The sequence below is a fragment of the Ursus americanus genome, chromosome 18, assembly GCF_024610735.1.
Source record: "Ursus americanus isolate L20-20 chromosome 18, mUrsAme1.1.p, whole genome shotgun sequence".
In the NCBI taxonomy this organism is placed as follows: Eukaryota; Metazoa; Chordata; class Mammalia; order Carnivora; family Ursidae; genus Ursus; species Ursus americanus.
The window spans coordinates 17224334-17248092 of record NC_142144.1 but is presented as its reverse complement, the minus strand read 5'-3'; the positions used below and the strand labels follow the sequence as shown (position 1 = coordinate 17248092).

Genomic DNA, 23759 nt, shown 5'->3' with positions numbered 1-23759 from the left:
TGGGGCTCAAGCTCATGATCCCGAGATTATGACCTGAGCCGAAACCAAGAGTTGAATGCTTAACTGACTGTGCCACCCAGGGACCCCTGGAATTATCATTTTTATAAATAGAAAAATGATCAAATGTTGACAATTTCATATGAGTGAAACCAATATTTACATATAAATCAGATCTGGAGGGATGATTAAATGAGATAATCCAAATATAATACTGAGGCAGAGACTGCTGGGTTTTCAACAAGCCCATATATCTTCTTCCCCAGACCATTAAATAGAGTATAGGTCCCTCTTTTTGTTTGCAGACAGGTGTGCCCAGTGGCTGAGTTCTAGCCAATGGAAGGAGCTGCAATGATATTTGTCACTTTCAGACTTGGCCCATGTAAACTTCTCAGTGTGATTCTCCATGTTCTTTCTTCTTCCACAGCAACTATGGAAGCATCAGGTTGATGACGGCACAAGATAGAACAAGGTGGGTCACTCCTCAGAGTGAAGCCACTCATCACCAAAAACATTTATTTGGGACTCCGCACAAACAAGAAATAACTTCTATTATATTAAGCCACCGAGATTTGAGGATTTATTGGTTATAGCAGCTATATATGTACTTAAAACATGGTAAGGAATCAATAAACGTCAGTCATCACCATAATGATTATAAAAGACAATCCCAATGGACAAAGGGCCCACAAGGGCAGGAGGCAGGAAGATTGGTACTTAGATGTGACTTAGCGGCTGTGTCAGGGGAACTCACCTCCTTGGTACCATTGTCTTGGATGAGGGTGTATAGTGGTACCACACGGTTGATTTCCAGCAGCACTGGTGTGGGGCTCAGCTGCTCCTTGCCCGGTCGGCGGCAAAGGTGGCAGGTAGATGGACAACGGCCTTTCTCCTCACAGCGGATCTCTACACCTGAGATGAGCTGGTCATCCGACAGCATTTGGGCCGTCAGCAGACCTGAGAGGTAGGTGATGAAGGGCATGGACTTGAGTTCCTTCTTGCTGCCCAGCTCTGTGGTCTCTAGAGAGGGAGAAGAATTCAATATTGTTCAAAAGGTCAGACTCTTGAACCCATAGGGTTCAATGTGTTAAGGAAGTGGTATCCCATGGAAAAGAAAAAGGATGATAGAGCGGTTTGCTCCTGATGCCCTGGAAAGAGTGCTGGCCTGATGACTCAGATGTCAGAATGGTGTCTTGTTTTACTGCTCATATTAAATAGCCCCTTACTTTCTTTCTCTGGGCCTCACTTTTTCCATATTTAAAGTTGATTGGTTAAACAAGAGGATTCTCCAAGGGCCCTGTAAGATGTAAATATTCAAAGATATTTTTCCCAACAAGAAATTCCTGTCTACTGTCAATTTACACGAAGTCTACCTGTCTTTTGAAAACTAGCTCCAGTCCTACAATTTTCCATGAAGTTTCATGTAACGGGGGAAACACAAGCTGAAGTCAAGTCAATTTCCATGTAAACCCCAATTCTGCTTGATAATACTAAGGTAACTTGGGAAGGTCTCTTAAGACCCCCAAGCCTGTGAGGACTGATTCTGTAAAATGGGGTTATAATACTAACAAAAACAGTTATGAGCGGTAAATGAGACAGAAGGAGGGGGACCTATCTGGAAGAGAAATGATTTCCCCTTTCTTTCTGTGCTCATCTGTTCCCTTGTTCAAACTTCTTTTTCTCCCTTCTTCATGTGCACATTGAGATCTCATTACCCATGCTCCATTCTGTGCTGTCTCTCTTTATTCATACCACTAGCATTTCCCACCTCTGTGTCTTTGCTCACCTGTCCTACTCTTCCCCTCTGCCTCTTCAAATGTTTACCACCCATCAATCCTCCATTCCAATGTCACCCTCTCCAGGAAGTCTTTTCTCATTGCTCTAGCCTTTCTTCTCTGAATAAGTATTTCTGTTTATAAACCCTAATCTCGTTAAGCTCATTTTTTCATCCCATTTTCTGCTGACCTCCCCAACTACACGATCAGCTTTTGGAGATGGGACAATGTCTCCCACCTCCCGCTCCCCCACTCTGCTTCAGTGTTTAGCATAGAGCTAGGGATGTACTTGAGACTTAAAGAGGGGGATTATAGAACTCTGAATGGCTAGAATGACATTCATGATCTAGTCGAGAGGTTCTGAAATCCTTCTGAGGAACTCTATGGATCAATCCCAAGCAGCATCTCAATGGATAGTTGCAGAGGGCAAGAGGGAAACTGGGTAGATGGAACTCTAAACCCACATCTCAGCTTCAAATAGAGCAGTTCCACCTGTATCTCTTTTACAGACTGGCCTTCTATGTAAGACTTCGTAAGAAGAGAATGGTCTATGGCTATATCAAAAAGCTTGAAAAAGCAAAGTGATTTGTACAACCCAGAGAGTTCCATTTACATCACAGACTATATGAATGGTGTTCTCAAACTTGTGCAATGCATAATCTGAGTGGCAAAACAGGGGGTCCTGCAATAAGGGGCAGAACTTGGTCCAGACAGCAGCTTCTCTCAAGCCTCGTAAAGTTAAGGCATGCTCCTGCCTCAGTGAAAACAGGGGCCCTGGGCACCGAGGCCTGAGAGAAAAAAGTAGGGTTATCTCCTGCTCTAGCTCTCAGCTTGCAGTGACATGCAGCTGATCTGGAAATGGGCTTGCCAATTAGAAATACAAATAAATGCAGCCTTCATTCATTACTCTCTGGGCCCTTGGGCCTGGGATCTGGGCTCCACCTTTTCTGTCTGGCTGTCAGCAAATGCTTATGAGCATCAGATCAAAGGCTCTGAGGGAGGAAGACAAGGCAAATTCCAGCTAACCAATCCTTCAGAGGGATTAAAGAAGGGTAGTTACTAAGATAAACAAAACAAAGCTGTGAAGAAGGCATCTCAGCAGCTGGGCAGACAGAGACAGTCTTATATACAGACAAGTTGAAAGAAGACGATGATGACTTTTGGAAGGGCAGGCCAGAGAAATAGTTTTGGAGCAGAGTGACTTCAAACTTGGGAGAGAATAACCGTTGAGGGGAGATGGTCAGAGGGCAGTCAGAGCTGCAAGGACATTAGGGGGCTAGTTAACTCAGACTCTGACCCAGAGGTCAGTAAATTAAGTGGTTCATGAGTCAAATGCAATCCTCTGCCTTTTTTTTTTTTTTTGTAAATAAAGTTTTATTGGAACACAGGCACCTCCATTCATTTATGTATTGTGTATGACTACCACGGCACAACTGAGTAGTTGCAACAAAGATGCTGTGGCCCACGAAGCCTAAAATATTTACTATCTGATCCTTTACAGAATAAGTTTGGGCACCTCTGCTCCGGTGCTAGGTTACAGCTGGGGAAACTGAGTTTCAGAAGGAGATTCTATCTCTGGTTACACAGGAATGTGGCAGTATAATGGATTAAAGTAAAAACACTGGACTCAATTAGGCCATCGGAACACTTAAATTGTGAATCCCTAATGAGAAAACATAGAGTGGGGCATCTCTTCGCTATAAAACACCTTTCGAAAGCTATTGAAAAAGCATACCTTTGAAAATGCTAATCTGGTACAACCCTCCTATTTTAAACAAGGGGAAATTGTGTCCCAAAGAAAGACTTTCCAAGGTCATACAGTGAGTTAGTCTTCCTCTCAGCACATGATCCCAGTCTCTTCTGTTAACCCATTTATCATTTAACTACTATTTTAATCTTATATCATAAAACATAGATGGCCTACCCCTCACAGCATCTTGCCATATGCACATTATTTAATTGGGAACAAAATGTGGCGCTAGAAGTAAAAATTCCCTTGATCAAACAAACATTCAGAGCCACTGGGTTAAAGATATAACTATCCATTTAACAACAAAACAAGCTATAGATCTTTGCTGGTCTGTTTTCTCCCAATGAATCTTCTCTCTCTCTCTCTTTTTTTTTTTTTTTTTTCAATCTATCAATCCCAACAGGTGAGTTAAAAGCCCATAGTCTAGGCTGACAACTGCTTTGCAGTAGCAATATAGAATTCATAGCTGAACTTAAGGGCTGGTTTTGCAAAAGGAGGGCTCTTGAGTGTCACCTGGTCTAACCCCATTGCTCAACAAATGAAGAACCTGAGACCTAAATAGAGAGAGAGATTTATGTCTATCTTCCATGCACCTTTATTAACAGTGATCCTTTTTGTAAAGATTGTATCGTGCTTAAATTATGATCTGGATGAGAGTTACAACAGGGAAGACCATTAACCATTCCATTAATTACTCCTCTGTAGACATTACAATTGCGAAAGCTAATTATTTCTGATCCAACCTCACTCTGTGGCTAAAGTCATCTTCAGTTCAAATGCCAGTTTGTCAGAAAAGCCTTCCCTGAACTCCATCCCCATGCCACCAATCTCTATAGGCCTTCATATTACAGATTCTCGTAGCATCCTGTTCTGTCCATCACCTCTCAAGGCCTTCGGACTGTAAACTCCATGAGGACAAAGACAGTATTAAGTTTTTCAGATTCCCATAACCCCTTTACATAGAACCTGGAACACTTTGGGCTTTCAGTAATAGTGTCGATAAGTATTTGCTGGATATGTATTTATAGAGCCTGATCACTGAGCTATCTTACCAGAGCATTGATAAGTCTAAGAGCCAAGATTTGTGAATTTCAAGACGGACAATTAATTGATGGCTTGTAATCAAGTGACAACCTCTTCCCAAAGTAAAATTAGCTTTCTCGATTGGAAGGTTTACAGATGAATAGCTGATCAATTTGCCAGTTGTTCTGACGTCCTCTGGGTTTTCACATAGGCCCTTGCCATTGAGGGGATGGGAGAATTCAGTTAAAACGGGCTGTCTTTAACAGGCAAGGATAAAGAGCATTTTTGAAGAGACTTATCCTCTGTTCACATTTCCCATCCCTCTGAACAATGCTTCCAAAATAGGATCATGTCTGGTTTTAAGCCCAATTCAGTTCCAATGACACTACAACCCATTCATTTGAGAACCTGCCAACTGAACTCTCTTTTTTCTCCTCCCAAATTCCTGCTGGGTATTATTTTGTTGCCACCAAAAAAAAAAAAAAAAAAAAAAATGCAGCAGCCTCAGTTGAAGTGACAACTCCTTGTTGGGAGGGCAGCCAGGGCTTTTCGGCAGGAGGTGATGGCACTGCTTGCCCTCATCCAGAAAACAAAACAAAGGCAGCAGACTAAGGACTCCTGGGAGAGCCAAAGCTGTGCGAATGTTTGTTCAATATTCGGCAACAGCGCAGGGCGCTGCCTCCCAAGTCAGACAGGCTTGCTTTGGCAATAGGCTTGCACTTGAAGCATTTAAAGGCTCCACAGGGACCAGAGGGGCTCAAATTAGAAACGTTAAGGGTGGGGGAAAGAGGGTGAGACTTTTATATCATAAAGAATGGCCTTTATTACAGCAATGGCCTCCCAGGAATTGCTGAAATGGGATCATTTCTTAGGCGGAGTTACTGTCTCCTGTTGGAGGAAAGCAATTGCTCTGAGGCCTGAGTCAAGGACCCACACAAATATCCTTAACAAAGGGAAAGAAGCCAGCTGAAAGGCCATCAGCAAGGCCTGCGCTTGTGCATTGTGCAATCCAAACTTCCCAGCCTAACAGTCAAGGTCCTGCATCATCAGTGTGCCCTTCATAAGTCATGGCACGAACCTGACTGAATGAGTTCTTGTGAGGATCAAATAAAGTGCCTGGCAAGGGTCAAGCACTCAAGCCATATCAGTTGTTGCTGTTGTTGCTGCTGTGGTTGTTACAATTCTTAGTGCTGCTGCTGTAACAGGATGTGACAATTGAAATTTCCACTGAGACACCAAGATAGAATAGAAATGAAATCCCCAAACCAAGCCCCAATATGCAGAACTTACAAAGGAGATGAATCCTAACTGGTTTCATAACTCCAGAAACCTCAGCCAGAACAAGGAAATAAAACAAGGTCAGAGAATAGGCAGGAGGGATTTAGGAGAGATCTGTTTGAGACAGGCTGTTAGCTAATGTTTCGCGTTTCCAGGGCCCCAGGTGTGACATGTCAGCATGCTACCTTCTAATCCCATTCTGTAAGAAGGAGCCTCAAGAGTGCCTCTCGGAGAACTTGCTGTGTGTTCCCCACAGCGGGAAAGATAGTGGACCAGGGTCCTATTTCACTCGCAAAAACTCTAGTGGCCTGTGGCTGCAGAACAGGACAGGTTGCAGAGTGTGAAAAACGCTTGAGTCCTTCCCTGTACCAGGTGTGAGCCACACAGGAGAAAAAGGGGCCTCAGACATTTCTAAGTCATACCCAAGAGGAATTCTAACAAAGATTGAAGGGTCCCCCCCCAGTGAAAATCACTATGAGGCAGGCCACCAGAGAAACATAGGTGGAGGGGGATTGGTAGCAACCAGCCAAAGAGAAAATGCATCATCCCAGGCCTTCGGAACAGCACCTGACAAAGCCCCCCAGTAGATAGGGCTAGCTTTAAAAACTGTCAAGAGCAGAGAACACAGAGACAGATTTAAGGGGACATAGCAAGGATGACCCTCCTAATCCTTACCACTCTTCCCTCCCTCTCCTTTGACCATGGAAGGAGAGGAAAAAGAAATGTGAGGTAGAAAAACAGAATGAAGGCCAATCTTGCTCTAACCTCTTAATGCCCCCACCACTGGGGAGGGCAAGGAGACTTGATTTGTCAGCTTTAGAGATCTGATTAAAATTCTTGGACTGGGGGCACCTGGATGGCTCAGTCGTTAAGTGTCTGCCTTTGGCTCAGGGCGTGATCCCGGGGTCCTGGGATCGAGCCCCGTGTCGGGCTCCCTGCTCAGCAGGAAGCCTGCTTCTTCCTCTCCCACTCCCCCTGCTTGTGTTCCCTCTCTCGCTGGCTGTCTCTCTCTGTTAAATAAATAAATAAATAAAATCCTAAAAAAAAAAAATTCTTGGACTGGACATCCTAACTCCTGGCTGGAAACTGTGTTAGCAACTTAAAATGTCTATCACTGTTTATTCCATAAAAGTGAAAACAGATTAGACGTACCCTGCTAAAATCGTCATCTAGGAACAGAGAAAGATTATCCCACTGAATACATTAAAAGGATTGTGGGAACCAACTCACACGTATACTTTTGAACATACACATATTCTCAGTTTCTATTATCAACTGAACCATTTACATCATCATCATAGTGCTTCTCACATTTTTAATTTTAGTTGATATGCTAGTTCAATTAATATCTGTCTCCCCCACTAAACTGTGAGCTCCATTAAAGTGAGGACCATGGCCTGTTTGAGTGATCATCTGCATCCCAGGCCAGAGGTCACTACATGTAGCGTGGATGGTTTGCAGGTAAATATCTGAATAAAGGAATAGATGAGTCTCTTTCCCTTTAATCCTTTCCATTCCTGTAACAGTTATGAGACTTGAAACTCACCAACTCAATTTATCACCATAGCCTCACTTTATTGACATGTAAATGACAGCTTGTAGCAATAATTCTCACTCTTGCACAAGGAGTTGTCTCTGTTGCAAACACTTGGGCCTTCTCTGTTCCTGCCACTCCCAGACAACACCTCCAGGCTCCCCCACCCCTTTCCACTGGCTGAAGCATCTCAGGGGTAAAAGGTCACCTAGTCAGAAATCCCATCTAATGTTTCATTCGCCACCAAATCATCCTCTCACTTCTTTTTGGAAACTTCTAATGATGTAAAACTCATTATGTTTTTAGGCTTCCAGGTCCATTATGGGACAGCTCCATCAAATCTAGGCCGCTTCCCATCCTGAAACTGTTTCTCCTTCTAAGCGTCAGACCCAAACTCGGAGTTACGAACTTTATGGTATTTGGACGCTCTATCGGAGGTACTCAAGCCTGCCCCCTACTGGCAGGTCATGCTAAGATTAATCAACTAACTGGGTAGATGAACTCCTGATCCCAGGAAACGTGGGGCATTATCAAGTGGCTTCTGATAACGTGTATGTGTCTCAGTATGGATAAACGGGGGGGGGGGCACACCTGTGCAAAAGTGCAGGCATATTTAAGGAACAGAAGCGAAGGCAACAGCGCAGACTCTAAAAAGAAGACCGGTCTACAAAACTGCCAAATCCTAGGACAACTGATCTCCTGATCTAACCTAATTCACAGCTTCTTCCCAAAACATACAAGTAATAAGCTCAATTGCAGAGGGGCAGCGATAGCACAGTGACTTCCCTGGGTTTGAATTCCACCTCTTCCATTGCCAGGTGGGAGATCTTGGACAAGTCACTTAAACACTCCGAGGCTCCATTTTCCTATCTGTAAAATGTTAATAATGTTAGCACCTAAATCTTGGAATAATTGGAGGATCAATGAGAAATAGAACCCAATGAGGAGTTTACAAATTCTAGGGTGTACAGAGCATCATCAGAATCATCTGTTCTACTCTATGGCCAACAAATCTTTGACAAAGCCGGAAAGAATATCCAATAGAAAAGAAGGATGGTCTCTTCAATGAATGGTGCTGGGAAAATTGGACAGCCACATGTAGAAGAATAAAACTGGACCATTTTCTTACATCATACACAAAGATAAACTCTAAATGGATGAAAGACCTCCATGTGAGACAGGAATCCATCAAAATCCTAGAGGACAACACAGGCAACAACCTCTTCGACCTCCGTTACAGCAACTTCTTTCTAGACAAGTCTCTAAAGGCAAGGGGGAAAAAAAAGGCAAAAATGAACTATTGGGACTTCATCAAGATAAAAAGCTTCTGCTTTTTTACCAGTCAACAAAACTGAAAGGCAACCTACGGCATGGGAGAAGATATTTGTAAATGACATATCAGATAAAGGGCTAGTATCTAAGATCTATTAAGAACTTATCAAACTCAACACCTAAAAAACAAATAATCCAGTCAATAAATGGGAAGAAGACATGAACACACGTTTCTCCAAAGAAGACATAAAAATGACCAACAGACACATGAAAAAAATGCTCCACGTCACTTGGCATCAGGGAAATACAAATCAAAACCACAATGAGGTACCGCCTCACACCAGTCAGAATGGCTAAAATTAACAAGACAGAAAACAACAAATGTTGACAAGGATGAGGAGAAAGGGGAACCCTCTTACACTGTTGGTGGGGATGCAAGCTGATGCAGCCACTCTGGAAAATGGTATGGGGATTCCTCAAGAAATTAAACATAGAGCTACCCTATGACCCAGCAATTGCACTACTAGGTACTTACCCCAAAGATACAAATGTAGTGATCCTAAGGGGCACCTGCACCCCAATGCTCATAGCAGCAATGTCCACAATAGCCTAACTATGGAAAGAGCCGAGATGTCCATCAAGAGATGAATGGATAAAGAAGATGTGGTATATATGTACAATGGAATATTACTCAGCCATCAGAAAGGATGAATACTTACCATTTACATTGATGAGATGGAACTGGAGGGGATTATGCTGAGTGAAATAAGTCAATTGGAGAAAGACAATTACCATATGGTTTCACTCATATGTAGAATATAAGAAACAGGGCAGAGAAGCGTGGTTCAATATTCGCAAATCAATCAGCGTGATACATCATATCAACAAGAAAAGACTCAAGAACCATATGATCCTCTCAATCGATGCCGAAAAAGCATTTGACAAAATACAGCATCCTTTCCTGATTAAAACCCTTCAGAGTGTAGGAATAGAAGGTACATTTCTCAATCTCATAAAAGCCATCTATGAAAAGCCTACTGCAAATATTATTCTCAATGGGGAAAAGCTGGAAGCCTTTCCCTTAAGATCAGGAACACGACAAGGATGCCCACTCTCGCCACTATTATTCAACATAGTACTAGAAGTCCTTGCAACAGCAATCAGACAACAAAAAGGGATCAAAGGTATTCAAATCGGCAGAGAAGAAGTCAAAATGTCTCTCTTCGCAGATGACATGATACTCTATATGGAAAACCCAAAAGAAGCCACTCCCAAACTATTAGAAGTTATAGAGCAATTCAGTAATGTGGCGGGATACAAAATCAATGCTCAGAAATCAGTTGCATTTCTGTACACGAATAACGAGAACGAAGAAAGAGAAATCAGGGAATCCATCCCATTTACAATAGCACCAAAAACCATACGTTACCTTGGAATTAACTTAACCAGAGACGTAAAGGACCTTTATTCTAGAAACTATAAATCACTCTTAAAAGACATTGAGGAAGACATAAAAAGATGGAAAGATATTCCATGCTCATGGATCGGAAGAATTAACATAGTTAAAATGTCCATGCTACCCAGAGCAATCTACACTTTCAATGCTATCCCGATCAAAATACCGAGAACGTTTTTCAAAGAACTGGAACAAATAGTCCTTAAATTTGTATGGCACCAGAAAAGACCCCGAATCTCCAAGGAACTGTTGAAAAGGAAAAACAAAGCTGGGGGCATCACAATGCCGGATTTCGAGCTGTACTACAAAGCTGTGATCACAAAGACAGCATGGTACTGGCACAAAAACAGACACATAGACCAATGGAACAGAATAGAGAGCCCAGAAATGGACCCTCAGCTCTTTGGGCAACTAATATTTGATAAAGCAGGAAAAAACATCCGGTGGGAAAAAGACAGTCTCTTCAATAAATGGTGCTGGGAAAATTGGACAGCTACATGCAAAAGAATGAAACTTGACCACTGTCTCACACCATACACAAAAATAAACTCCAAATGGATGAAAGACCTCAATGTGAGACAGGAATCCATCAAAATTCTAGAGGAGAACATAGGCAGCAACCTCTACGACATCAGCCAAAGCAACCTTTTTCATGACACATCCCCAAAGGCAAGAGAAACAAAAGATAAAATGAATTTATGGGACTTCATCAAGATTAAAAGTTTCTGCACATCCAAGGAAACAGTCAGAAAAACTAAGAGGCAGCCCACGGAATGGGAGAATATATTTGCAAATGACACTACAGATAAAGGACTGGTATCCAAGATCTACAAAGAACTTCTCAAACTCAATACACGAGAAACAAATAAACAAATCAAAAAATGGGCAGAAGATATGAACAGACACTTTTCCAATGAAGACATACAAATGGCTAACAGACACATGAAAAAATGTTCAAAATCATTAGCCATCAAGGAAATTCAAATCAAAACCACACTGAGATACCACCTTACGCCAGTTAGAATGGCAAAAATAGACAAGGCAAGAAACAACAATTGTTGGAGAGGATGTGGAGAAAGGGGATCCCTCCTACATTGTTGGTGGGAATGCAAGTTGGTACAGCCACTCTGGAAAACCGTGTGGAGGTCCCTTAAAAAGTTAAAAATTGAGCTACCCTATGATCCAGCCATTGCACTACTGGGTGTTTACCCCAAAGATACAGACGTAGTGAAGAGAAGGGCCATATGCACCCCAATGTTCATAGCAGCAATGTCCACAATAGCTAAATCGTGGAAGGAGCCGAGATGCCCTGCAACAGATGACTGGATTAAGAAGTTGTGGTCCATATATACAATGGAATATTACTCAGCAATCAGAAAGAATGAGTTCTCAACATTTGCTACAACATGGACGGCACTGGAGGAGATAATGCTTAGTGAAATAAGTCAAGCAGAGAAAGACAACTATCATATGATTTCTCTCATCTATGGAACATAAGAACTAGAATGATCAGTAGGGGAAGAAAGGGATAAAGAAAGGGGGGGTAATCAGAAGGGGGAATGAAACATGAGAGACTATGGACTATGAGAAACAAACTGAGGGCTACAGAGGGGAGGGGGGTGGGGGAATGGGATAGACCGGTGATGGGTAGTAAGGAGGGCACATATTGCATGGTGCACTGGGTGTTATACACAACTAATGAATCATCGAGCCTTACATCGAAAACCGGGGATGTACTGTATGGTGACTAACATAATATAATAAAAAATCATTATTAAAAAAAAAAAAAAAGAAACAGGGCAGAGGACCATAGGGGAAGGGAGGGAAAACAGAATGGGAAGAAATCAGAGAAGGAGAAAAACCATGGGAGACTCTTAACTACAGGAAACAAATTGAGGGTTGCTGGAGGGGAGGTGGGTGAGGGGATGGTGTAACCGGGTGATGTGATGAGCACTCGGTGTTATATGCAACTGATAATTTATTGAACACTACATGAGAAACTAATGATGAACTGTAAGTTGGCTAACTGAATTTAAATAAAAAAAGAATTGTTTGTTCTAGCCCTTGGTCTTCACCTCAGCATTATTCAGTTCTTATATGCAAGTCTGAATCTGTAAATCTTCCCTTGTTATCTGCTGGTGATTTAACCACACTGTCAGGAATTCCTCTTTAAACTACCCACTTCCTACCTAGTGGAACACAGTAGACAAAGGTAGAATTGAACACTTAAGTCCAGAGCTACTGAGTGAAGACTACCTGATTTAGGATCCTTCTGGGCAAGTCACTACCTCTCCAACCTTGGTTTCCTCATTTGTAAAATGGGGACACTAATTCCTCATTGAGCTGCTCTGAGTGTCAGGTAAAAGATGCAGCCCTAGCTGGTTTACACCTATGATCTCATATGGTTCTTGCTATCACGCTACAAAGCAGGGATCATTGCCCCCTTTTGCAGATGAGGAGACTGAGGCTCAGAGTGACGTGCTAGAACCTTACAAGTGATAGTATAACCTTACTTATTTCAAGTGAAAGCAGTTAAATCTCTGAGGAAGCAGTTAGATACTTTGAAAGTCATACTCTCTGCATGGCAGGGAGTGGGACCCCTGGACCCTTCCCTGTACCCCATAGTAGTGGCTAATGTCATTTGTTTGTTTGCAAATTAGAATCCTTTAGATAGGTATTTTTTTTAAGTACTAAAGTATCCATATGGCTCTGCTGTGTTGTTTGTCCTAAAGAAAGTAAGGGGCAGGGTAAAGAATTCCAGTACATCTCAGTGGACCCAAAAGTGGGCCTTCCCAGAGAATAAGAGAAGGTTCCCTCTCCCCCTCCCAGACTTTTATCTCTCTTGCTGTTAAAGGAACAATTAGCATTGAAGCTTATCATTTATTCCTGTCTCTAGTGAGATAAGGTGGGCTGTGGTCAGTAATGGGAAACTGGGAAAGAAAAAAAATGCCATGTGTGATCTCCTGCTGCCCTCTAGTGCCTGCTTAAGATGATTGCTCTTGGGAAAAATTTGTTCTTCCATGTCAAAGAATGATTACTGTGTGCAAAGCAACTTTCTAGGCTGAGGATAGCAGGTACGACAGTAAAGGCTTGGCTCTGATACAAGGAAGCCTAGTGTAATGACTATGAGGGTTATGAACAAGAATTTGGTTAGAAGGCCTATTCAGTGCCAGGTTTGGAGCCAGGCACCGGTGGGGCGCTGGAAGGGTGAAATTATGAACAATGATTTGTTACAATCCTAGCGGTACAAGTGTAGAGGTTTGATTGAGTGTACCAGCTAGGAAGGAAAAGCCAGAAGAGAAGGATGGGGGAGAGACTGGAATTAAGACAGAAAAGATAATCAATGGAGGAGGATCCTACAGGAACTAGGAAGAAATGAGCTCCCTAGGTAACACTGGAAAGGATGTGGTCTTAATGTAAGACAAATCTCAGTTGGCATTTTATCATGAGACCAGAGCCTCTGGGTACAGCTATGCAAGTTGATACTGCACAACAGTGACAAGGCAAGGGGGCTGAATGGGGACTGAATCCAGCCTCACCCCACTAGCCATGCCTGTGCCCACAGAATTGAATCCAAGTGGAAGAACACTATTACCTAATTTATACAAAATCCAACTTATGGGCTAGCCAAGGCCCTGCATGTAACCATGGACAAGCTGTCAGAGCCTCTGCTCTATTATGTGCAAAGTAAGGCTAGTATCACCGATACTAATACAGAGTTCTTAGAATTTGAGATAATGTATGCCCATGCCACCCAAGAAATTTCAGTTCTTACTGTAATTATAACAACCCAGTTTTATTTTTTATTTTTATATTTTTTAGAGAGAGAGAAAGAGACCGAGAGACAGAGAGAGAGGTGGCAGGGGGAGGGGCAGAGGGAGAGAGAGAACCCCAAGTAGAGTCCAAGCCCAGTGTGGAGCCCGACACAGGGCTCAATCTCACAACCCTGATATCATGACCTGAGCCAAAATTAAGAGTCCGACACTTAACCAACTGACCTACCCAGGTGCCCCAATCTAGTTTTATTTTTAAGATGTGGTGGGATAAGTCCTTGAAAAAGGTACAAGGTAGAAAGGAAATTCACATTTCCTGAGCTTCTATTCCTCTTTGTCAAGCACAAGACATTATGAATCTCACTGGCTCCTCATAACAGTGCTTTAGACTAGAAGTATTACAATTTTTATAACCATATTTCACAAATGACAAAACAGAGGTTCTGAGAGGTGAGAGACTGCAGCCAAAGTCCATTACGTGTTCAGGATGCCTCCAAAGCCCATTTTCTGTCCAATGGAGCACAGAAGCATCATTAACAGGAGGACTGCCTTCATCTGCTGGGATCCCATTCCCATTCTCCCTCTTTCTTAAAAAACTCTGCTCAGAACTTATCCCCTCAAGGAAGTATTCCAAGATTAGTTATTCCTCAATTCCTTTCTCTTCCTTCCAATAGCTTCTTAGGCTAGGGGTCAAGGATGAAACGCTCAGAAGGTATCATTCCAGGACAGGGCTTAGGGAACTGGAGGTCTCTGGGATGCCAATAACCTGCTTCAGATGGAGACTCCCAGATCATCCTGCTTGGGCATGACCTTGACACAGTAGAGCAAACCAACGAGGCATGCCAGGCACCCCGGGGCCAGTGGGAGGTTGCCAGATGTGAACATCAAGGAGGGTTTGACCCTGGGTGGGGTCAGTTGGAGGCTTTGGTGTGAAGAGCCATCAGAAAACAAACTTTCACCCTCTGGCCACTTCCTAGGACATCCCGTCTTGTTGCCATCCTTCTAACTCTTTATTTCCACTGAAATCTTAATACTCTGGTTAGAACACCATCTTTAAACGTATTGACAGGCAATGCCTTTGGAGAACAGATTCAAGGTGAGTTCTTCTCCCATTAGCATCCCTCCCACCTGTAGCCGTGCTGCTAAGGGTAGGGAGAGGAACTAATGAGCGCAACCATCAAAAACATAAAACAAAATACCAATAAAGGGCTAAGACCCAATAGGGACTCCCTTTCTTATTGCTGAGGTAATCAGTAAAATTAATATTAATAATAGCTATGATTTTATGGGGGCATATTCCAGGTCAGATGTTCTGCTATTTGCTTTGCATACATTGTCTCCTGTGGTCTGTAAAATCCTAACAACTGTGAGAGGTAGGTTTCCTTATTGTTATTTATTTATTTATTTATGCGTTTATTTTAAGTAGCCCAATACGGGGCTTGAACTCACAACCCTGAGATCTGAACTCAAGACCTGAGCTGAGATCAAGAGTCCAATGCTTAACCCAGGCACCCCCCACTTTACCACTTTTTAAACGTGAAGAAATGGAAGCTCACAGAAGTGAAATCAGGGGTTGGGGTGAACTGCACTTCAAGCCATTCTGATCTGTTTTACTTCTAAGCACGTGTCCACTATCTTAAGCTGTGTCCAATCTGCTAGACTACTGGCAATTCAGGGCTAGACAGTTATAAATTCTGAAAATTTAAAGTGCAATTTCTGCTACTTCTGCCCATTACATCATGTTGATTAGAAATAAAAACCTTAAAATAAGACTCCATGGGCAATCAACAGGTAATTGGTTGAAAAACCATGGTGCATCCACACAGTGGAGCCTACGTACTTAAAAAGGAATTAGGACAATCATTGTATGTAATACGGAGTAATCACAAATATATTTCATTAAGTGGAAAAAGCAAAGTGCAGAGCAGTGTTTGTAAGTGCTTTCTTTTGTACAAGAAAGAAATATAAATATATATACATATTATATAAATAGATTTCTATATAATATGTATATATCATCTATATACAAATTAGATAGATATAATTTCTCACTAAGCAACACTGGAACAATTAACCAAAACTAAAAAAAAAAAAAAAAAAAAAAAAAAAGGTTAACCACAGAGGGAGCAAGGAAATAGGGTCAAGGAGACGCAGATAGAAGCCAACGTTTTTTTGAGTGAATCTTTTTTATGTTTTAATTTGGACTCACATAAAACTATTATATAATTTTTAAATCAAAAAAGACAAAAACAATCTGTAAATTATATGCAAACTGAAAAAAACTAGCTATATATCAGTATGTTGGCATAACTACACAGAGAAAATAATTCTTTTAAGTGGCTTTAAAATACAGTATTTTGATTGCATATGTTTAGCGAGAATTATTCCAAAGGAAAAAAAATGATCTGCAAATAAATCTTAAACTAAATGTAATGTATTGATTGCTAACTATAATATTAGTATGGTTATTTTTAAAGTATTATGCATATATTGTGGACTATAGCAAATAAGCCATTACCTTACTATCATGAGGAACTAACATTATTAAGTGTAAAAGGCAACCACCTCATGTATACAGTCAAAGAAGGTGAGAAAAATTCTGTACACTCTAATGCCAACTGGCAACCATATAAACTTATAATTCATTTTATCTTTTAATAAATATTTCATAGTTCTCTCCACAGAAAAGACCTAGAAATAACAGCAACCTAATAGCAATAATATTCTTAATGCCTAGACTCTTGTTTTGAAATACCATTTCCCACTAAAAGAAATAAAAGATTCTTAGAAAAATTCCTTATTCCAACTCTGGAATAGGTATGGTACACGCTGAGCCTGGGACATCTTGCTGTGCCAAAAAGAGAGATCTGCCAAAGACTAATGTGGTCATTTCAAAAGGACAGAGAAGCCCATCTAGAGGGGCTCACACTGGCCTAACATTGAATAAACGGAACATCAAAGAGAATAATGACTGCAATTGATTGAAATAGATCAAATAAATAAGTTTCCTGTAATTCATAATGTACTTCAAACCAAAACCAAAGCCAAAGCCAAAACCAAAAAGCAAACAAAGCCTATTGATCACCATTGGGGATGGCTAGAAAACTAGGTCATTATCTGAAAATTGAGTTAATCAAGCTTTAATCCTATGCCTTGGATTTCGGGGTAACTACCTTTTTCTTTAGGGCAATACTGCAGGCAGAGAGAATGACAGAATTAGGAAATTGCCATTTTGCAAGCTCTAATAAAACAAGAGATCTAGACAGCTATCATCAATGAATCCTAAAGCCATTAGGAGAAAGGCTGATGGGAAAATGTCTAATCAGTGGATCAGACTTATACCACCTGACCTGCTGATCAATCCTAATATCACTGAAAGTAGTAAACCAGACAATTAAGTACCTTTGATATGATGCCAGAGGGAGCACACAGCATGGCCTGTATGCTGATGTTCATTGGGTCCATGGATAAAATTCAAGGGTCTGTGAACTTGTATAGGGAAAAAATACATCTTTAAGTCCTGTAAATGTAATTTAGCATTTCCTTTTTTTCTTTTTAAGGTTTTATTTATTTATCTGACAGAGAGACACAGCGAGAGAGGGAACACAAGCAAGGGGAGTGTGAGAGGGAGAAGCAGGCTTCCTGCCAAGCAGGGAGTCCAACGCAGGGCTCGATCCCAGGACCCTGGGATCATGACCTGAGCCCAAGGCAGACGCTTAACGGCTGAGCCACCCAGGCGCCCCTAGCATTTCCTTAAATTATGAACGTAGGCAACAAACTATAGTAGTGTACCACTTCCTATGACTTTGACACAATCAAATTCACATATATTTCTATTACATTACGGTTGTTATAAATATTTCTAAATACTTAGATTCAATACTACTTAGCAATTATAAGTTATTAGATTCTCCACTCGATCTTGTCATTAATAAAGAAGCACATATAGTACACTACAGATATGTTTTTTTAATATTTTGATAACTATATCTTGATATAATTTCTTTCTTCTGTGGTCTCCATGAATTTAATTTAATGAATTTAAAAACATTATTCTGATATAAGTGGGTCTATAGTTTTCATCATTCTACAAAACAGGTCCATGGGACAAAAAAAAAAGTGATGAATTCTTAGGCGAAAAGAACAGATTAACACAAAGAGAGAGCCATTAGCTAAGTCTGCAAAGGTAGGTAATTGTAAAGAACAAATGAGTCATTGTCTTCAACAAATAATGGCATGGGCAAAATTTTAGGTGTGAGTATTACAGACTAAAGGAGACCTAGTACAACCTGTAGACATTTTGAGCCTTATTTAAAGACACCTATTAAAAAATACATATATATGAAAGCAGTTAAAGACATTTGAGTATGAATTGCTAGATGAGATAATGATGCTGAGAGATTATGTTAAAAAAATAATTGTCTGTTAGAGATACATACCGAGGTATTTAAAGGAGGAATGATAGGATATCTGGGATTTATTTTAAAAGACTTCAGCAACAAAAAACAAATTGGGAGTGAGGGATAGCTGAAGCAAAATCAGCAAACTATTGGCAACAATTATTGCAGGGTGATGGGCACACAGGGATCCACTATACCATTTTCTCTCCTTGTATGTGTACTTTTCTCGATAAAACACAGAGAAGAGAAGGCTGCCAAAGGATTACACAAAATCAGTAAAGACAATGACTGCTGGGGAGTAGAATGAAGAGGAATTCTTCATATCTACAGTAAGTACTGCTTTGATGCTTTCTTCTCAATGCATTTTCATTTGTATTATGTTTAAAAATTTTTAAGTAGCAATCAAACGTTCCTACTTTTGTTAAAATAAATTAGAATAATGGTTAGCAGTGACATGAGAAGAATATATAAGGTAGAGATGGGGGAGGGCTTTGGGGAAAGGAGACTATCTCATTGTCTACTGCCACCCAGTGTTACAGATACCAGTTGATGAAGTGGGCAATGGAAGCCACTTGAGATAACAGGACATGTGGAATGGGGTTGAGATGTGTGACTTAGCAGAAATAGGGCCCATGGGAAATGTTCCAGCAACCCTCACTCAGCATTGTGTTGAGTTGAGGCTAATGACACTACACAGGGAATGTTCTTCAAATGCTACTAACATTTATCAAGCACGTACTCAGTCAGTATTTGATTACTGCTGACCTTTGATTGTATGCACTAGTTCAAGCTATTAGAAAGTGGGTCTGGCCAATACACAGAAATGTGCATGATATTAAAATAAAGTTTCAAAATTCTGAACCAGCTGTTTCTGTATCAGTTCAAGGAAATTAAAAAAAAAAATCTTTCCTCCACAAGAACATTTATGCATTCTTATTCGTGATGGTTAAATGTTCAATAATGGGCTTGTCAACCTGACAAAGCCTTATGTAGCCAGTTTGACAACTACGAAGGCCAGAAAAAAAGTGATTTCAAACATTTTCCTATATTAAGTAAATATAAAAACTGATATTTATTAGAAAAACATTTTGGGGCACCTGGGTGGCTCAGTCTGTTAAGCGTCTGCCGTCGGCTCACATCATGATCCCAGGGTCCTGGGACTGAGTCCTGCATAGTGCCCTCTGCTCAGCAGGGAGCCCGCTTCTCCCTCTCCCTCTGACCCCCACTCGTGCATGTTCTCTCTCTCTCTCGTGCTCCCTCTCTCAAATAATAACATTTTTAAAAAAGAGAGAGCGAGAATGAGAGAAAGAACAAAGAAAAACATTTTTTGGATACCCGACTTGGTCATAAGTATGCAGGGACAAATTAAAGGAGAACCTTATAAATCTTTATATTTATATGAATATAACCAAGATAACGGCTATATGAAGGTGACAGATAAAGCTGACTCTTTTTATATGCTCTTTTTATGCTGTAAATTTAAATTGAATTACAACGTCTATTGAACACTTACATGTACTGGACGAAAGCCAGTTTGAAAAATGCACAGGTATTGAGTATGGCATATGCAGATCAGAATCAGAGTTTTAGCAGAAAGTAGACTAATGACAGACAGACAGACAGATGGTAGATAGAGAGATACATAAATAAGAGATTGAAGAAGAAAGGGAAGGGTGGGAGAGGGAAGGCAGGTGGGAGGGACGGAACCTTTAAAACAGCCTGGAGTGGTTTTATCTCCTGATAATGCATGGTCTATTATAATCTCTTCCATTTGAGTAACTTGCTTTTAACAAACAGGATATGGCAACAAGGGATGTCACTTCGGTGATTAGGTTTCAAAAGACTGTGTCTTCTGTTTTGCTCAGACTCTTTCTTGCTGTAATGAAACAAGCTCTCATGGAGCGGCACATGTATCAAGGAACTACTGAAAGTCTCCAGCCAAAAGGCAGCAAGAAAGTGAGGCCGTCAATCCAACAACACTTGAAGAACTGAATCCTGCCATCAACTACGTCAATGATCTTGGAAATGGATCCTTTCAGTCCGACAACCCTTCAAGAACCGAATCCTGCCATCAACTACGTCAATGATCTTGGAAATGGATCCTTTCCCCGTCAAACCCCAGCCCTGGCTGATGACCTGACTGTAGTCTTACGAGAGACCGTGACGTAGAGGATCTAGCTAAGCTGTGCTCAGATTCCTGACTCACACAGTCTGTGAAATAAGAAATGTGTGCTGTTTTGTTTCATGAACATAGGGGAAGGGGAGGAAGAATAAAATAAGATGAAAACAGAGAGGGAGGCAAACCGTAAGAGACTCTTAACTCTAGGAAACAAACTGAGAGTTGCTGGAGGGGAGGTGGGTTGGGGAGATGGGGTAACTGGGTGATGGGCATTAAGGAGGGCACGTGATGTGATGAGCACTGGGTATTATATGCAAGTGATGAATCCCTAAATTCTACCCCTGAAACTAATAATACAGTATATGTTAGCTAAATTGAGTTTAAATTAAAAAAAAAAAAAAAAAGAAATGTGTGTTGTTTTAAACCACAACGCATTGGGATAATTTATTATTCAGTTTAGACACAAGTAATGGTGCTAGACAGATACAATTTTATCATATTGTTTCATGGAACTTTTAACAATTTTATAACCTCTAGACTACACACACTTTGTTAGGAAGCATTAGTTTTGATCCCTTCCGTTTTCTCCCTTAGACTCTATAAGCACAAAGTTCTCTTCCTCCTCTGAATTGTTTGCTAATAAGAGGAAAGGGGAAAATACGTTTTCGAGAATAGTACAAGTTGCAGTAATGATAATAATGGTGACAGTAGCTAACATTCCTAGAACACTCACTCTCTACCAAGCAGTGCTCTAAAAACTTGAGCTCTACCAAGTGATCCAACATTCACAGCATTCCTGTTACTCCCATTTTGCAGAGGTCGAAAGCGAGGTACAGCAAGGCTAAGTAAATTCTCCAATTCCACAGCTTGTCATTTGCAACAAGTTACCACAATGCTTTACTTCAAATCATCTTTTCATCTTTTCCCCAAAATAACTGTCCAGGTAAGGGGGACTGAGGTTCCCACCAGGTCTGACTCCAAAGCCCTATCTCTTTCTACCACACAGTGGTGGACTTAACAAGCAAACTAACTTATTTATAATAATAATAATGATAATAATAATGATGATGATGATGATGATGATGATGATGGCACTAAAATGAACATTACTACACATCAGGCAACATCCCAAAATATAAATGCTTCATATCTGATATCTCTCATTCTCCCACACACCTCCCCCAAATCCTGTGGGTTATCTATTGTTATTCTCATCTTTAAGAAAATAAAAGAGATGTTAAACTAGAAATCTTAGCAAACGGAGAAACTAGTGCTTATTTCATAGGGTGATGCTATAGGTTGAACTGTGTCCCCTAAAGAGATAGGCTGACATCCTATACATCAGAATGTGACTTTATTTGGAAATAGGGTCATTGTAGATGTAATTAGTTAAGATGACATCACACTCAGGTTTTAATGAGCTGTGATGGTGGTCACACTTAATCTAATATGACTGTTGCCCTTACAAGAAGACACAGACACATTCATTGAGGAGAATGGCATGTAAAGATGGAGACACAAAGAGGGAAACTGATCCCAAGAAGATGGAGGCAGAGATATTGGAGTTATGCTACCGCACGCCAAGGGATGCCTGTGGCCACCAGGAGCTGGAAGAGGGAAGGAAGCGTCCTCCCTTAGAGACTTCAGAGAAAGCCTGGTCCCACTGACACCTTGATCTCAGATTTCTAGCCTTCAGAACTGTGAAAGAATAAATTTCTCCTGTTTCAATCCAGTTTCTGATACTTTGTTATGACAGCCCTAGGAAATGGTTACAGGTAGTTTTAAAGTTAAATGAAAAAAAAAAAAAGGTTATGTTAAAATGCTGAATAAAGAGTATTTGAAATACTCCACAAAGAGTATTTAAAAAATGTCTCTGTGTATGAGGAATGCTAATATTGTGCCAGAGTATACAAAGCCACGAAATTAAATGAGAGCCTTTTCCCAGGGTATTTATTTTACTCTGAGATTTTTGTGGGAAGAATGGTAATTAATTTAATTGCTAAGTAATTTAAACATTTTTTTTAAAAAAAAGGACAGTCAAACAAACATTTTTTTTCTTAAGAAGAGAAAGAAAGGGGTTTTCGTCGTGGTCATTACTGTTCTTTAAAGGCATGTTTGTTTGGTATCTCCAGACTGTCAGAGGAGTGACTCCAGACTGTCACTAGGCTCCTCTCTGAGTGGGGAAACATGGGTATAAAAACATGATGAGTCCTGAATTGAGACTTTGGGGGCCAGGAACTGTGGTTTTCAGCATACAGAGTGGTAACTCCCCATCTGGTCTGAGAAGAGGGTATAGGTGAGGTCATAAGTTTGGGAAGAAACTATTTGACAGCAACTCTCCCATCTCCCCAGCCTGCAACCCAGGGACTGGTAAAAGTACCCCAGGTCCCTATCCAGAATGGTTTCTTGCCATTCCGGTGAAACAGGCCACTCTGACTCTCCAACATGGCAGAAACTCAGGGCAGAAGGCAATTCCTGCTGTTCCCTGGCAAGGCTGCTCAGAAGAGCTCATTTGAGTGTTTTTGCCTTGACAGGATCATGCTCTGTGGTCATAATGACAGCCAGGATTTGCCCCATATTCCTTGACTTCCTAAGCATTATCATCTCTCCTTTTCTTTTGATCCTTATAAACAGACCTTAATAAAATAGAAAGATAGCTGGAGTCATAAGAGCTGAGTAGTCTTTGGACGGTGGTTCAGTGCACGCCCATGGGTCTAACCGGCCTAGGTATCTCAGCCCTACAACTTCCTAGGAGGCTAAGGTAGGCAAGTTATTTAGTCTTGCTTGAGTCTCAGATGCCTCTTTGTAAGAGAAAGCTACTGATATCTACATGAATCACTGTTGAGGGGATTGTCGTATGTGACACTATCTATGAAGTGCCTGGTATATTGCTGGTGTTCAAAAAATGGTCCCCTCTTACCCAACTGACCCTTCTGAGTCATCTTGCAGCTAGAATACATGTAAGTCGGACAGGATATGTAATTTGCTTAAAGTCACATTTCTGAGTCTGACTCACTTACTCAGCAACTCTCCCTTGCTGGGCACTGTGCTAACAGACGCAAGCATTCTTCCTCCCTTGGCCCTAAAGGGTTCTGTTTGTACCCACTGGCTGGCTGCCAGTTTTGAGCAAAATCTGCCCCAGGGCCCTTCAGTCCCCAGCTGGGCTCCCTCTTGGGCCCACTCCTGACTCAACTTATTCCTGGTCAGTCTAATCAAACCCTGGCTGGCCATGGACTGCAAATGTATCTCTGAGGTCTAAGTAGCCCCAGAGCTCTATCAGGCATTCACAGCCCCTAGGCCTGTTCAAAGTATGCCATTAAGTATACCGACCCAACCTCCCATGACCTCAATATCTGAAACGCATTAGGGTTTCTGGAATGGG

At 41.1% G+C, this 23759-nt stretch overlaps 1 protein-coding gene across 2 annotated transcripts in view; it reads right to left on the bottom strand.

Moving 5' to 3' along the window:
• Positions 1 to 23759, bottom strand: part of ASTN2 (astrotactin 2) — an 845639-nt gene that overhangs the window by 173227 nt on the left and 648653 nt on the right. For both annotated transcript variants that reach the window (XM_045791077.2, XM_087869420.1), the window contains exon 17: positions 752 to 1017. In XM_045791077.2, coding sequence (XP_045647033.1) covers positions 752 to 1017 — 266 coding nt within the window. The remainder of the gene's footprint in view (positions 1 to 751; positions 1018 to 23759) is intronic.